Source organism: Mus pahari, chromosome 21 (assembly GCF_900095145.1).
Source record: "Mus pahari chromosome 21, PAHARI_EIJ_v1.1, whole genome shotgun sequence".
In the NCBI taxonomy this organism is placed as follows: domain Eukaryota; kingdom Metazoa; phylum Chordata; class Mammalia; order Rodentia; family Muridae; genus Mus; species Mus pahari.
This window is the reverse complement of record NC_034610.1, coordinates 19,375,253-19,391,140: the sequence shown is the minus strand read 5'-3', so window position 1 is coordinate 19,391,140 and position 15,888 is coordinate 19,375,253. Positions and strand designations below refer to the sequence as shown.

The following is a 15,888-nucleotide window of genomic DNA, read 5'->3' as shown; positions in this document are numbered from 1 at the left end:
GTCTAGAGACCTAGGAACTTGGGTCAGCCTGAGTAGCTGATGCTTTCCTCTGTGATGGGCCAGTGTTGGAGAAGCAGCAGGAGATGGCAAGCAGGCTAGGGCTGGGCTTTCTTAGTTTCTCAGCCTGCTTCCCTGAGGGGTACAGCTCTAGGAAGAAAGAGAAGTTGGCCATGGCATGGCTGTCCCTTTCGTTATAGTGTTGAGGTGGCTTGGAGCTTTTGCCCTGATTTTCAGTTAATGGAAATGGCTTAGCATATGCTCTGTCCCTTGCCCTCTTGGGTCTCTGAAATGGGAGCCAGTTCTGGAATCCAGCCCATGGAAGGGGTGGTTCCCATTGTAGCCCAGCCCCTTCCTGGTCCAGGGCATCAAATACCTGAGTGCTTTGAAATCAGCTATTGTAGGTCCAAGACTGCAGTTCATCTTGAGCCATCTTAGGCCCTCAGTCTGGACTGAATCTCACTGACTCGGGACATTTTATTCACAGCCCAGGTAAGTCCAAGGGGCTGGGCTGGGCCAGAGACTGCATGGAAATATAATCTTTCCAGCCTTGCAATGACATCAGTGTCCCCATATACACTGGAGAAACACGGGAGTGTGTCGGGATGCAGGCCAATCCTGGGTGCCAGATCTAGTTGGTTACAGACATGCTATGACTTGGTATTGGTTGGTGTTACTCTGGGACATTCCCGTCTCCAGGTTTTCTGCTTTGTCATGGGTTGGCCCTGGGCCCCACTGACAGCAGTTTGGGCACTCGGGATCATGGGGGCCACAGCGCTGCGCATTGGAGCCTTCAATGTTCAGAGCTTTGGAGACAACAAAGTGTCAGATCCAGACTGTGGCAGTGTCATAGCACAGGTGAGGCCAAGTGGGGTGGGGATGGGCTGGGGACAATGGAGGGTGAGTGAGAGGGAGGGCTTGGGAAGTGGGGAGCAGATGGGGACTAGGAGCGAGGCTCTGGGCAAGTAGGCTGATTGGGACAGTGCATCTGTGGGTTTTCCTCCAGATCCTGGCCGGCTATGATATCGCCCTGGTGCAAGAGGTGCGAGACCCTGACCTAAGTGCGGTGTCCTTGCTCATGGAGCAAATTAACAGGTGTGGCAGGGCTGGGCCCCACAACCCCAGCCAAGATCACAAGCTTGGTTCGGTGCCTTGACCCAGGGACTGGCGTCTCTCTCCGCAGAGTGTCCAAGCACGAGTACGGCTTTGTGAGCAGCAAGCCACTTGGACGTGACCAGTACAAGGAAATGTACCTGTTTGTCTACAGGTGAGAGGCGGGCTGCTGGGAGGGGACATGGGGGCAGAAGTGAGCAGCTCCACAGACATCTTGTTCTCTGCTGCTCCCAGGAAAGATGTTGTGTCAGTGGTGAGCACGTACCAGTATCCAGACCCAGGGGACGCTTTCAGCCGGGAGCCTTTTGTGGTCAAGTTCTCAGTTCCTAGCTGTGGTGAGTAGGTACTGCCCTCTCGCAGACAAACCGACCTCTTCCAGGCTTTCCTTGACCCTCATATCCCCCACCTTCCACAGCTGCCAAGGAGCTAGTGCTGATCCCCCTCCATGCAGCACCACACCAGGCGGTGGCAGAGATCGATGCGCTATATGATGTGTACCTTGATGTCATTGACAAGTGGAACACCGATGTAGGCAACCCCTCCCCTTGCCCCCAACTCACATCCCAGACCACAAGTGTTCTCAGAGGTCTGGATCACTGATGTACCGGCTGTGCTTGCCTACAGGACATGCTGTTTCTGGGTGACTTTAATGCTGACTGCAAGTACGTGAAGGCACATGACTGGCCATCGATCCGCCTTCGAAGCAGTGAGGTGTTTAAATGGCTCATCCCAGACAGTGCAGACACCACAGTGGGCAACTCAGACTGTGCCTATGACCGGATTGTCGTGAGTGGCGCCCATCTGCGCAGGAGCCTGAAGCCCCAGTCAGCCTCAGTTCACAACTTTCAGGAGGAATTTGACCTAGATCAGACCCAGGTGAGTGTGGATAGGGCTCCAGCAGACACACTAGCCAGCCCCCTCAGGACAGGGCTCACAGAAATGCTCACTTGCTGGGAGTTTATACTGGTGCTTGCTCTAGCAAAAGCAATTATAGCCAAGGGTCCTTAGAGTGCCAAGCCCCCGGGAAGGGATGGTAGGCATACTTCTGTTCTGCCACATGGAGGCAGTATGAGGCCCAAGAGTGGCTACCAGGCCTTTACTGCCTTCTTGGTGGTGTGTGTGTGGGGGGGGGGGGGGGCAGCTAGAGAACAAGCTGCCCTGCTGAACCGCTGAGGCTCCCCCTCCCCACTCCTTCCAGGCTCTTGCCATCAGCGACCATTTTCCTGTGGAAGTGACTTTGAAGCCTCACTGACAGCCAAGGCCTCAGGATATGCCACCTGCAAACTATTACCACAGGACTGGCACCACAGTGACTCATTCAGGTGGCAGGCCACCCACCCACTGAAGATACAGGGTAGGACCAGCTGGCATGGACAATGGCTGTAAACACATTACAGGATTCCTTAAAGCTTCCATTTCCTCATCTGCAAGGGGAACTAACATCACCTACCTCATCGGGCTGCTGGGAGGAGAACTAAGCAGCGTCAAGCACATAGCTGCATGCTTAATAAACAAGCCGCTCTTGGCCAGGACTCCCTACGGGTCAGCTGGGGCCTCTGTGCTTTCTGAGACCTCTGTACCGAGGCTGCAGAGCCTGGTCTTACTGTCCAGTAGGTCTGTTTCTGTTGTTGTTCACTCCCCGGCCTGGAGGACACTGGTTCCTCCACACCATGCCAGCTCTCTATCCGCCTTTGTGCAGACTTGAAATGCTTGCACGAATCATCACCCAGTGGCAGCTCAGGTGATAATGTCTTTCTGGACCCTGCTGGATTGGAGAGCAGGCCCCTGACCATTCTGCCCCAGGGATCCTAAGGCCTCACATAGCGCTGCCGGTGATGATGGTGGCAGCGATGACAGCTACACCTACCCCGTTAGTGAGCTCTTCTGGCACTGTCTGAAAAGGAGCCTACAGCAAAGGCAAGTGCTGGGCACTGAGTCCTGCCCAGCCTGCCCTCTGCTTAGGCCAAGATGTTCAAAGGTGCCTCATGGAGTAGCTTTAGAACCTTGAGCTGGGCGAGGCCTTGGGAGGGTGGAGATTTTATGCTCAGGTGGGCCATCACTTTAGGAGCAGGAAATAGCTCTGTAGACACAAGGCTCTCATAAGGCTTCTTGTTAAAACTTGTCATCTCTGAGTGTGTGTGTGTGTGTGTGTGTGTGTGTGCGCACGTGTGTACTATGGAGGCCCAAGGTCAATAAAACCTCTTTAGTGAGATTGCAGAAAAGGTATGGATTACATGGGAAAACAAACTTGCCGATGGATTAGAAAAGTTTAGTCATTTGTTTTGACATTTCTGGGAACTGAATCAAGGATTTAGTGCAAGCCTATCTGGATTTTGCAAAATCTAAGATCAGATTCAGGACCTTACCACTGAATAAGCAGCACTGGGCTGAGGCACAAAGGTGCTTGCAGTTGCAGCCATAGGCCCCATGCTTCGAGGAACAGCTTTTCTGCATGCACACATACACTTGGATAAGCCAGAGGCCCAGCAAGTCTCTACCTTGTTTCGAGAGGAGGTGTCTCAATGGCACTCTCTGGCTGGCCAGAGCCTCAGGGACCCGCCTGTTTCCGCCTCCCCAGCACTGGGATCAAGTGCACCCACCATGCCAGGCTTTGTTTCAAGCTCTCACCATAGCATGGGAAGCACTGAAATGACAGACCTACTCCCCCCCCCCCACACACACACACACTGTATATGGGTATTTTGAATGTATGTGTGTATGCACCACATGCTTCATATGAAGTGCTTCTGGAGGCCAGAGGGCCATTGGATACCTTGGAACTGCAGTTACCATGTGGGTGCTGGGATTCGAACCTGAATCCTCTACAACGGCAGCTAGTGCTCTTATTAACCACTGACCTTCTTCTCAATTCCTGAAACAGGCTAGGGAGCTAAGAGAGTTTGAAAAATACCTTGTTTATAATCTTTGGGACCAGTGGGTCCCGAGAAGGCACATGTAACTAAGCACCCGTGTGGCAGCCGTAGGTTAGCCCTTCTTTTGCTTGAGCTTTTCCAAGTACACGTGCAGGGACTTCTGGATGGAGTCTCTGGAGATGAAGCTGGCGAAATTCTCGATGTCAGCCTCGCGCTGCTTGATCAGGTTGTCTGCGGTGGCCTTTCGCATCATGGTCTTTGTCAGCTGCCGAGAATGGTCTGAAGAAAACAGGGTTACTTATGAAACTGACCTGCGTGTGTGTGTGTGTGTGTGTGTGTGTGTGTGTATGTGTGTATGTGTGTGTGTGGTCCCGGCCCCTCTACCCTTTCTTTACTGAGATATAGACTCTCCTAGAGTTCAGACAATCAGAGAAAGCATTAGGGCAGCTAAGGTGGGCTAGGGAACCCAGGGTTAGCCTGAGCCACATAGCAATATCCCAGCTGGACAAACCAACATAAATAAAAGGTGGGGCAGGCAGGGGAATACTGCAAGAGAGCTTTGGTTTGTTTTTCTGAGACAGGGTTTCTCTGTGTAGCCCTGGCTGTCCTGGAACTCACTCTGTAGACCAGACTGGCCGCAAGGGAGTTTTTATTGTTGCTACTGAGACTGCCTCTCTGTGACTCAGGATGGTCTTAGATGTGTAGCACTTCTCTTTTAGTCCCCTGAGTGTTAGGATTACAGGCACTGCCACTATGCCTGCCTCTTACAATTTGCTGTTCTGGATGTCATTTTCTAGGGCTTGGCACAAGCCAGTGGTAGAGAACACGCATGGGGCCCCAAGTTCCAGCTCCAGCCCCACAAATAGCTGATATGTCCTTTTCCTTGAATTCTATTGACCACATTTTCCAAATCAGTAAGTGCTTGGTAATGCATGGAGGGACTAGCGACTGGCTCCCAAGAGAAGAGGGTTTCAAGGAGGCCCGCCTAGACTCTTTGTAATTTGGGAAATCTATGAAATTGAAAGTTTAGTGTCAGCCGGGCAGTGGTGGCATGCACCTTTAATCCCAGCACTTGGGAGGCAGAGGCAGGCAGATTTCTGAGTTCGAGGCCAGCCTGGTCTACAGAGTGAGTTCTAGGACAGCCAGGGTTATACAGAGAAACCCTGTCTTGGGGGGGGAAAAAAAGTTCAGTGTCTGAGCTGGTGGCACGTGCCTGTGTTCCAACATGGAGAGATTCCAAATCTGAAGACATGGAGTAAGTAGGTTGTCTCAGGAAAACCTTAGCTACACAGTGAGACCCTGTTTCAAAAATGTCAAACACCAAAACATCTTGGTGTCCCTGCAGTTTCCCCACATGTGGCTGTATGGCCAGCTGTGTTCTAACGGCTTCCCTTCTGTAAGAGCCCTACTCAACAGCAGTCTCCTGTCACAGCATCTCGGAAACAGACCAAGGGCACAGCCTACTGTCCCAGATCCCAACTTGTCAGGAGGACTTTTGGTTTAACCAGGGTGGGTCACCAGAATGAGAAAGGGCTCCCCTTAACCAGCTGCTTGCTCCTTACCTGGAATAGCCAACCACTTGGCCATCACTGAGCGAGCCTTGCTGTGTACCTGATCCTCGGGAACCACCACGTCCACCACTCCCACCTTGAGGGCCTCTGCTGGTGGGAAAAGGATCCCCAGCTGAAGGGCACGCTCTGCCGCCCGGTGCCCGATGGTGTTCACATACATGTCTTTAAGCCTGCAATGAAGACGTCCTTTACCTCTGAGCTATGAGGGGATGGATGTTCACTAGGACGCAAATATAAAGTATGGGTGTAGTCCTTTGTATTACCAGAAGGGGGCGACAATGCCCAGCAGGCTCTCATTCAATCCTATAGTATACTTGGGGTTGTCAGCCATCACCCTGTAGTCACAGGAGAGAGCCAAGAGGCAGCCTCCAGCTGGAGAGGCTCCCTGAAGAGAGAAAAGAATGGGTCAGGAGGTGTTCCAGTAATATTCCTTAGGCAGGGCAGAAGGTGCCCACACTGCCAAGGGTTGAGGAGAGGTAAGAGCTCATGGCACAGCACTGGGCCAAGTATGTTTGGTAGGTATGTAAACTGCAACTGCCACCTCAGGGATCATTGCTGTCTGTCTGGCCCAGGAAGGTCACAGTGAGTAGCCCCTGCTCCTGAGCAGGCCCCCGAGAACTGTGGGTGTGGGTATGGGAGGGGCACTCACATTGATGGCAGACACTAAGGTCATGTTGGACAGGTAGAGTCTCAGCCACAGCTCCTGCACGGCCTTCCAGTACTCAGCATAGTGGGCTGGGTTCCGGTCATACATCTCCAGCAAGTCCAGGCCAGCTGAGAAGACACCCGGGCGTTCCTGTAGGGAGAAGCTGGGGTGGAGCCAGGTTTGGCTGGAAAGATGGTGGTGCTTCCCGGGAGTCAAGGACACAGCCTGGACTGACTGCTTTCTGGGATGTGTGTCCTCTCCTAACTTCAAACTGCAACAGGTAACAGTGGGTACTGCTCAGAGACACACAGGTACCAAGCGTTTGACACCAGAGCCCACTCGTGCTCAGTTCTGTCATCCCTCAGGTTTAGGGGAACAGGTTCTGATCTAACTTCCAAGGTTGAGCAAGGGAGGAAACAAAGTGCTAGGGCAGAAGAAAGATCTAGAACAACACACCAACACACGTAGGCCCTCAGTCGCATGTTTCAGGTCTGACAGCTAACTGAGCAGGTATGGGGAGAACATAGCTAGAGGAAGTGCCAGTAGCTACACAGAAGTGGCAAAGACAGAGCCATGTGTCGGGGTCAGCACCAAATCCTGGGAAATGGCTCAGGAGAATCCCAACTGGGGATCTCCCCTCTCCAAGGCTTCTTCGCCAGGGCTTGAGGCATGGCTAGGAGATGTGTTAAAGGGCAGTACAGGAGCAGCAACTTTTGTCAGGTGAAGGAGTGGACAGACAGACAGACAACCTCTGTGACCCTGGAGTCAACAGTGCAGCTGAGTCCGTTTTTCCTGGGCATGAGCTGACCCACAATACTCGTGGGTTGATCTCAGTGTTTCCATGAAATGCATCCCTTCCCGGGCAGTGGTGGCGCACGCCTTTAATCCCAGCACTCAGGAAGCAGAGGTAGGCGGATTTCTGAGTTCAAGGCCAGCCTGGTCTACAAAGTGGGTTCCAGGACAGCCAGGGCTATACAGAGAAACCCTGTCTTGGGGGGAAAAAAAAACAAAAGAAATGCATCCCTTTTCTGTAAGGTAAACAACTCAAACTGTGCTAATGACAAGCCCTAGCCCCACCAACACCCTGTCTGTAATGGAGTCTGACGTCCTCTATGATATGTCTGAAGACAGCTACAGTGTACTCGTATATACATACATAAATCTTAAAAAAAATAATTAATGTAATTGTGGTACTTTGTGGACCAATGCTTATTAATACTAATACAGCCCCACTAATTAGATGCATTAAAGGTGGCCTGCAGTGGTATTACCTGTGAGATGAAATGCTAAGGCTATGGACTTAAATCAGTACTTCCAGTGATAATGAGCACAGGAATGAATGGTCCAGGGTAGTGATTGTGTCCCTACTAGGTAGCCTGGTCTTTGGGGTGTGAGTACTGTTAGATTTCAGCTCGTGTATTAGTCCGGCCCCTGTATTACTGAAGCACACAGCACAGGGAGACACCGATGCTTTGAGCCTAATTTGAGAGGTGGGGTGACAGAGGCTGTAGGGGCTGAGGAAAGTGTTGCAGTGGTAGAACATTTGCCCAGAATTGAGAGGGCCCTGGCTGCAATCTCCAGCATCATTCCCAAAAAGAGAGAGAAGAGAGAAGAGAGAAGAGAGAAGAGAGAAGAGAGAGAGAGAAGAGAGAAGAGAAGAGAAAGAAAGAAAGAAAGAAAGAAAGAAAGAAAGAAAGAAAGAAAGAAAGAAAGACAGACACACACACATGCATGCATACATAGCTCAGCTGGCAGAGAACTTGCCTGGGATGGGGTCTTAGCTCCTCACAGACTGGCATGGTGGCACTCTGGCCTTGACTAGATAACAAGTTGGAGGCCAGCGTGGGATACAAGAACCTGACTCCAAACAAAGACAAGACCAGAGTGACTGAAATAATCCGGCTCCACATCTGACTTTGTGTCCTCACACTGAGAAGGGCAGGGGATGGGATGCCCAGTCTGGCCAGAGACCAAAACTCTGAGGACTTCCTTATCTATTGTACAACCTCCTCTGGGTGGGGACATCAACTCTGTTCTAACCAGCACTGTGGGTAATGCCAGGCTCCCCTCAAGAATTCAGATGACACAAATAAAGTCCCCTTCCATCAACTGGGAAAAAAAAAAAAAGAATTCAGACGATAGAACTTGTCCTCTGATACTTGGCGCAGGACACCCAAAGAAGAGGGGACGCGTGCCCTGGCGGCATGGTCCTGCTGAGACTGGCTCAGACACCTGCAGTGCCCTGGGGAAGGTAGCCTTGAAGATGCTGGGCAATGGCTAGATGACCTCAGGGAGCCCCTGGAAAGCCTTTGCTCCCGGTGACATTCCCAGGGAGATTGCTCAGCAGGTTCTTGATACTCCAGGCCTGGTAAATGCTGCAGAATATTTGGTCACACAGTGAACCCCAAGATGTGTTGTTTACTGAAAAAAAAGTTGTTTCTAGTTGTGGTGTGGATCAGCCTTAGCATACACCTTTAATCCCAAACACGAAGGTAAAGACTACTGAAGAAGGAAGCAGCCATGCTTAAAAGTGATGTCTAATTGAGTGGTAGACAAAGTGATGAATCAGAGAAAGATCTGACAGAAGATCTCTCACCAGAAGAAAAAGGGAAGCTTACTTAAGGGGCAGTGCAGAGAGAGAGAGAGGAGAGAGAGGAGGGAGAGGAGAAAGAGGAGAGAGAGTGGTGGCGCACGCCTTTAATCCCAGCACTTGGGAGGCAGAGGCAGGCGGATTTCTGAGTTCAAGGCCAGCCTGGTCTACAGAGTGAGTTCCAGGACAGCCAGGGCTACACAGAGAAACCCTGTCTTGAAAAACCAAAGAGAGAGAGAGAGAGAGAGAGAGAGAGAGAGAGACAGAGAGAGAGAGACAGAGAGACAGAGAGAGAGAGAACAGATTGCCAGAGTTAGTTTGAGGCCAAGCAGAACAATTCAGAAGCTGAGAGAAGTCAGATTTTAAACCTCCAAGACAACAGTTACAACAGAAAATAAAAAATACTTTCACAGGTAAATGCCTGGAAACCTGCTCTCCAGGAAACCGTCCCTAGTGGCGATTAGGGGTGCCTGGTGACTCCGCCCCGCAGGATAGAGGGCTCCAGATCTTCCAGGTTCCCACTCTTACAGCAGTCAGGCTGGGGTGTGGCTTGAACAGGCCGTACCGACGTGAGGATGACACCTCGGACGCTCTTGTCGTTTTCCAGCTTCTCCAGGCTGATGGTGAACTCTGTGAGAACCTCCAAGCTGAGGGAATTCACAGGAGGGTTCCTCAACTTCATCACAGCAATCCCTAGTTTAGAAAAGAGAGGATCCTTTCAAAGGGCTTAGTCCAAGTCACACCTGCCCACCCCTGGTCCCTACTCTGGCTACAGGAACTGCAGAGTTTAGAGTTTTATAGGCAGGCCAAGTGGTGGTGGCACAGGCCTTTAATCACAGGATTCAGGAGGCAGAGGCAGGCAGATTTCTGAGTTTGAGGTCAGCCTGGTCTACAGAGTGAGTTCTAGGACAGCCAGGGCCACACAAAGGAACCCTGTCTTAAGAAAAAACTACCCCCCAAACAAACAAACAAAGAAACAAAGAAACAAACAAACCAAAACCCTTCAGACTTCTTCACTTCAGCCCGGTGTGGAGGTGCACACATCTGACCCCAGCACTCAGGAGGCACAGAGGCAGGTTTCTGGGTCTGAGGCCAGCCTGGTGTTCAAAGCAAGTTTCAAGAAACTGGTACCACACACAAAAACCCTGTCTTGAAAGACAAACAAAAAACAAACAAAACAGTTCAGGTAGGAGCTGGCATGATGGCTCAATGGGTAAAGAAAGTACAGGAATTGGGAATTGTGGTTTCTGGTGAGGTTACAGATGGTGAGTCTTGTGTAACCAAGGATGGCTTCAATTTGCTACCCTGACTTCTCAGAGATCTCAAATCCCCTGAATAATCTCTCTCTAACCTCCTGAAGGGCCAAGGTTAAGAGCTGTCTCGGGCACACAGGACAATGTCACTAGCCCTCTCGAGAACAAAGGCTCTGAAGCTGCCTGTAGTACTTGGACACGGGTACCCGAGCACATGCTAAATCATGGATGACCCCTCTCACCCTAAGGCAGGGGACACGGACACAGACACCATCAGGACTCTTGCCCGCCCTCCATCTTTAGAGGTCACGGCACCCTAGAAGGCAGAGCTAATTTAGGGAGAGGTGTGATGCTCGCCCAGCTGGAGGCACAAAGCTACACCAAGGGCAGCTATACCAGAGGACCTGGCACCACCAAGGGCAGCTGTACCAGGGGACCTGGCACCACCAAGGGCAGCTATACCAGGGGACCTGGCACCACCAAGGGCAGCTGTACCAGNGGACCTGGCACCACCAAGGGCAGCTGTACCAGGGGACCTGGCACCACCAAGGGCAGCTGTACCAGGGGACCTGGCACCACCAAGGGCAGCTGTACCGGAGGACCTGGCACTAAGGGCAGCTGTACTGGAGGTCCTGAGACCTGCTGAGGCAGGCATGAGGCTGCCAGGCTGTCAGCCCTGCTCCTAGAGAAAGCCTGACTTGAAACATATTTTGTTCTGAGGCTTGGAGCAGAACATTCTCACCCAGCACGACAGACAGACAGCGTGGTCGGTGGTCTAAGCGCCACATCAAGCCTTTTGATACTGCAGCATGTCATTTACACAGTTCACATTCAAGAACTGTATAATGGGCCTGGAGAGATGGCTCAGCGGTTAAGAGCACTGACTGCTCTTCTGGAGGTCCTGAGTTCAAATCCCAGCAACCACATGGTGGCTCACAACCACCTGTAATGAGATCTGATGCTCTCTTCTGGGGTGTCTGAAGTCAGCTACAGTGTACTTACATGTACTAAATAAAAAAATCTTAAAAAAAAAAAGAAAAGAAAAGAAAAAAAAACCCGGGTGTGGTGGTGCACGCCTTTAATCCCTGACTCAAACAAACAGTATGCCAGGATGAGGTCACGTTAGAACGGGCCTTATGTTCAATAGGACTGCAGTCCTTATGGAAGGAGAGATACAAGGAGAAGGCCACATAAAGACAGTGACGAAGGTCTGGGTTGTAGATAAAGTCAGCATGTAGATAAAGCACTTGACATCTGAGGATGAGGCCTGGGGTCAGAGCCCTAGAACCCACATACGGGCTGGGTACAGGTCCTCGCCGGTGATCCCAGCACTTGTAGGCAGGGACAGGGTTCCAAGAACAAGCTGGATAGCTGTACTAATTGGAATTTGCAAGCTCTGGGTTCAGAGAGAGACCCGGCCTCAGTAAAGTGGAGAACAGGCACCTGCGTACACTCTCACTCACCCACCAAGGGGCGGGGCAGTACCAAAGGCCTGTGGGTGTGGAGGAGACCGGCACTCCTTCCCGTCCATGGCTCTGGACTTTACAAATCAGCCCAGTGTGCAGTGTTCTATACCACAGACCTCCATTCCAGTCATAAACCATCCAGTCTTAGGGGCACCTAGGACTAAAATCATGTGGCCTTTGAGTGGCACCTGCCTCAGGCCCCTGAGTGTTCCCCATCTTTCCAGGATCCACAGGTGACCGGTCCACCTGCCTGGAGATTCGGGGCTGGTGAGACACCTACTTTAGTTAGAAGTAAAGGTTTCCCTGACACCCCAAAACCTCACAACACTGTAGCTGCTTGCCACTGCCACTGGGAACAGACTGCACGGTGCTCCAAGCCTCAAGAACACCAAGGAGTCAGCGGCAGAGACCGATCCACCTGGCCATGACTCGGATGTCTCGCAAGGTGGCAGTGGGCAGAGCGCTCCTGACTGCTCTCAATCTTTCCTGGCTTTAATTCATCTGTTTGTGCAATTCCTCTTGTTCTTCTATACTAGCAGTTCCCAAGTCTTCAGAGGAAGAGGCAGCAAAAACCTCTCAGACCCAGATATGCAAAGAGGTTTCTAGTGGGGGATCAGCTCACACTCATTTAGCCACTGCAGTAGACAATGCCGGGGTCAGGTGCCCTTCCACTGCCCTTGGCTCCGTATGCATGCGCATTATCTGTAGTCTAAGTGCAAAAAGCCAGGGCCAGTCTCCAGGGGTACTGGCTGCCAATGAGTACTGCTGCCTACGATCATCTGGTACTGCTGAAAGGGCTCCCAAATCACAAGGGGCTTAGCAGCTGAGGACGTAGGTGCCAAGTGGGTTCTGTTAAGACCTATGATTTAAGAGGAAGAGGTAACTGTGGCCCAGTTACAGGCCTGCACAGGACAAACACTTCAAGTTTAGTTGGAAGGAAAAATCTGAAAAGTCTGGCAGGACAGTGGACACTAGGGGAAAGGTAACGAGGCAAAAGGTGAACATGAGGTAACAGAAGAGAATAGATGAACTTGGTCATAGCGGGAGTAGAAGCAACTTCCTGGAGCAAGGTGCATAGCAGATACACTCCTGAATGGTGGGCTGAGCAGAGTGGCCACTGAAGGACCCGCTAGGCAACACTGGAGAAAGGTGAGACAGGTCAAAGAACCCGTCGTCATAGAGGGTGAACCTGCCGAAAAGACCCTGCATCGGCTCAGAAAGAGAATATTTCTGTGCTAGCAATGTTCACAGTCTTTAGGGTGTTTATGTGCCGGGGGCAGTGTGAGCTAGAAGGAGCTGGATAGTGGTTAAGAATACTGGTTGCTTTTCTAGAGGACCCGGGTTTGATTCCTAGCACCCATATAGCAGCTCATAACTGTAACTCCAGTTCCAGGGGATTTTTTAAAAAATTTTTCTTTTTAAGAATTATTTATTTAGCCGGGCAGTGGTGGCACATGCCTTTATTCCAGCACTTAGGAGGCAAAGGCAGGCGGATCTCTGAGTTCGAGGCCAGCCTGGTCTACAGAGTGACTTCCAGGAAAGCCATGGATACACAGAGAAACCCTGTCTCGAAAAACCAAAAAAAAAAAAAAAAAAATTACAGAATTATTTATTTATCTTATGTATATGAATACACTGTAGCTGTCTTCAGACACATCAGATCTCATTACAGGTGGTTGTAAGTCACCGTGTGGTTGCTGGGAATTGAACTCAGAGCAGTCAGTGCTTATAACCTGAGCCATCTCTCCAGCCTTTCAGGGGATTTTAACATCCTATTTTTGGCATCCACAGGCCAAAACATACAGGAAGGCAAACACAAATAAACAAACAAAAAATCCCAAATCCTCTAAACCTATGTACATAAATAAAATAAATTGTTAAAAAAAAGATAAAAAGGACTGGTGAGATGGCTCAGTGGGTAAGAGCACCCGACTGCTCTTCCGAAGGTCCGGAGTTCAAATCCCAGCAACCACATGGTGGCTCATAACCATCCTTAACGAGATCTGACGCCCTCTTCTGGAGTGTCTGAAGACAGCTACAGTGTACTTACATATAATAAATAAATAAATATTAAAAAAAAAAAAAAAAAGATAAAAAGTAAAGTGTGCCGAACACTTATGATTATAGCTCTTGGGAGGTAGAGGCAGGTGGGTTAAGTTCAAGGTCAGTCTCAGTGACACAGTTACATGAGTTCCAGGTCAGGCTGGGATAAATAAAATCCTGCCTCAAACAAACAAAACCAACAAACCCCTAAGCTAAGGGACACACGGAGTGTTTCACTTTGCCTTTGAAGTATAGGGACCCTCGGATCTACAAAACCAAAATAAATAAAGCCAGTTGCTAGTTTACCTTTGCTTTTTTTTTTTTAAAGTAGAGATATGCAAACTACTTATTACTTAAAATTATATATAAAACATATAGGCAAATATATACATGTAAAAAATAAATGCCGGGCTGGTGAGATGGCTCAGCGGGTAAGAGCACCCGACTGTTCTTCCGAAGGTTTGGAGTTCAAATCCCAGCAACCACATGGTGGCTCATAACCACCCGTAACAAGATCTGACTCCCTCTTCTGGAGTGTCTGAAGACAGCTACAGTGTACTTACATATAGTAAATAAATAAATCTTAAAAAAAAAAAATAAATAAATAAATAAATAAATGCCACTGCCACTAACTTATTACTGACATATACATGATAGTATGTCTAAATATCTAGTCACCTTTAAGTGTATAATCCATTCACTTTGCCATGGTATAGTTTTTTACTGCTACCTATTGTAGTATTTTTATTTATTTACTTTTGTGGTACTGGGATTGAAGCCTGCAGGTCTGGCACCATTAAGGTACTTTCCCTTCAGTGAACTAACATCCAGACTTTGACCTCCATGTCTAGGTGGAATGCATTATAGATGCTCCCCCCTATAGATGCTGACTGTGATCCTAAGCTCTAGCCCCAGTTCTGTCCTCCCCTCCCAGGTTTTTCTTCCGTAAGTGCATTATCGCTGTCCTGGAAAATTCCACTCGCCCCTCTACCCAATCATCACTTTAAAAAACAAAACAACACAGGAAAAACAGGCTCTATATGTATCCCAGGCTGGCCTCAACTTCACCATCCTGCCTCTGCTTGTGAGGGGAGGTGCTTCCTACGTGGTCTGTTGTGGGCAGGGAGCGACCCAACATTAACTAGGAAAATGTTGCTGTGCCACATTCCAGTATTAGGAAAATATTCAAAAACACTCTCAATCATTTTTGTTTGGGATTTTTGACACTGTCTCATGTGGCTCAGACTGGCTTCAGCTGAGTTTACAAGCATGAGCCACCGCAGCATTTTTTTTTTTTGGTTTTTCGAGACAGGGTTTCTCTGTGTAGCCCTGGCTGTCCTGGAACTCACTCTGTAGACCAGGCTGGCCTCGAACTCAGAAATCCGCCTGCCTCTGCCGCCCAAGTGTTGGGATTAAAGGCGTGCGTCACCACGCCCGCCCTCTACAATCATTCTTAACTAATAGTTTAGGTAACAGACCATAACTTTAGGAACTTTAACCAAAGCTTTAAAAACTCACCCATTCGTCATTTAAACTTAGGTTTTAATCAGAATCTGAGTTTATGTGAGCTTATGCTCACTCCCTGCTTTCGGGAATTCCCAGTGCTCACCGTCAGCCCGACTCACACTGACCCTGTGGGCTCGGAGCCGGACGTTAATCAGACGTGGCCCTCCCTCTCACCTGCCGGGCCCTCGGTCTCCACCAGCACCCGCTTGTTAGCGAAGCGCCGCGCGCCGTCCACCGCTTCCCTGCGCCCGAGGCGGGATCCTGCGGACAGCGCGGAGCACGTTAGCAAGCACGCCCACTCCGCCACCGCCGCCCGCGCACCCAGCCCCGCGAGGCCGTGCACCAGCGCTCCCGCCCGGGCCACGCACCCGCGTGCAGCAGAAGGCGACGCGCAGCAGCCAGCGCCATCTTGGAGATCAGTGGGGACCACAGAGCCAGCGACTCCGCTTCCAGCCCAGCCTTGCAGACTCCTCCTCTCGGGCCGGCCCGCCCGCCCCCACAAGGCCAAGGTTAGCCAGTCCGCAGCGCCCAGAGCACTGGGTGGATTCCCCTGTGCCAGTTAGGTCAGGGTTATATGCGCCCCCCCCCCCCCCCCAGCTACTGGCATCTGACCGGCCAGGGCGGGTAGGCGCGTGTGTGTGTGTGTGTGTGACAGAGTACTTTCCTTCTGCTGCAGAGAGCTGCCAGAGGTTAGATCCCCTCCCCCCAGGGCCCCAGGTACTGGCATCTGACCGGCCAGGGCGGGTAGGCGTGTGTGTGTGTGTGTGTGTGTGTGTGTGTGTGTGTGTCAGAGTACTTTCATTCTGCTGCAGAGAGCTGCCAGAGGCAAC

General features: G+C 50.7%; 2 protein-coding genes across 3 annotated transcripts; one reads left to right on the top strand and one right to left on the bottom strand.

Moving 5' to 3' along the window:
- Window positions 1-114: 114 nt before the first annotated feature.
- Dnase1l2 (deoxyribonuclease 1 like 2) lies at window positions 115-4,175 on the top strand. Of its 2 annotated transcripts, XM_021221770.2 has the most exons (8): window positions 115-489; window positions 697-855; window positions 1,004-1,092; window positions 1,181-1,264; window positions 1,345-1,445; window positions 1,526-1,638; window positions 1,735-1,986; window positions 2,309-4,175. In XM_021221770.2, the coding sequence occupies exons 2-8, from the start codon at window positions 712-714 to the stop codon at window positions 2,360-2,362; spliced, it is 837 nt and encodes a 278-aa protein (XP_021077429.1). In that variant the 5' UTR covers window positions 115-489; window positions 697-711; the 3' UTR covers window positions 2,363-4,175. The 2 variants fall into 2 exon arrangements, with proteins under 2 accessions (XP_021077429.1, XP_021077430.1); XM_021221771.2 differs by having other exon boundaries at window positions 412-855.
- Window positions 3,792-15,527, bottom strand: Eci1 (enoyl-CoA delta isomerase 1). The gene is made up of 7 exons (XM_021221640.2): window positions 15,427-15,527; window positions 15,233-15,319; window positions 9,356-9,483; window positions 6,204-6,350; window positions 5,818-5,939; window positions 5,546-5,724; window positions 3,792-4,262 (listed from the first exon to the last, which is right to left on the bottom strand). The coding sequence occupies exons 1-7, from the start codon at window positions 15,464-15,466 to the stop codon at window positions 4,096-4,098; spliced, it is 870 nt and encodes a 289-aa protein (XP_021077299.1). The 5' UTR covers window positions 15,467-15,527; the 3' UTR covers window positions 3,792-4,095.
- Between the last annotated feature and the right edge of the window lie 361 nt (window positions 15,528-15,888).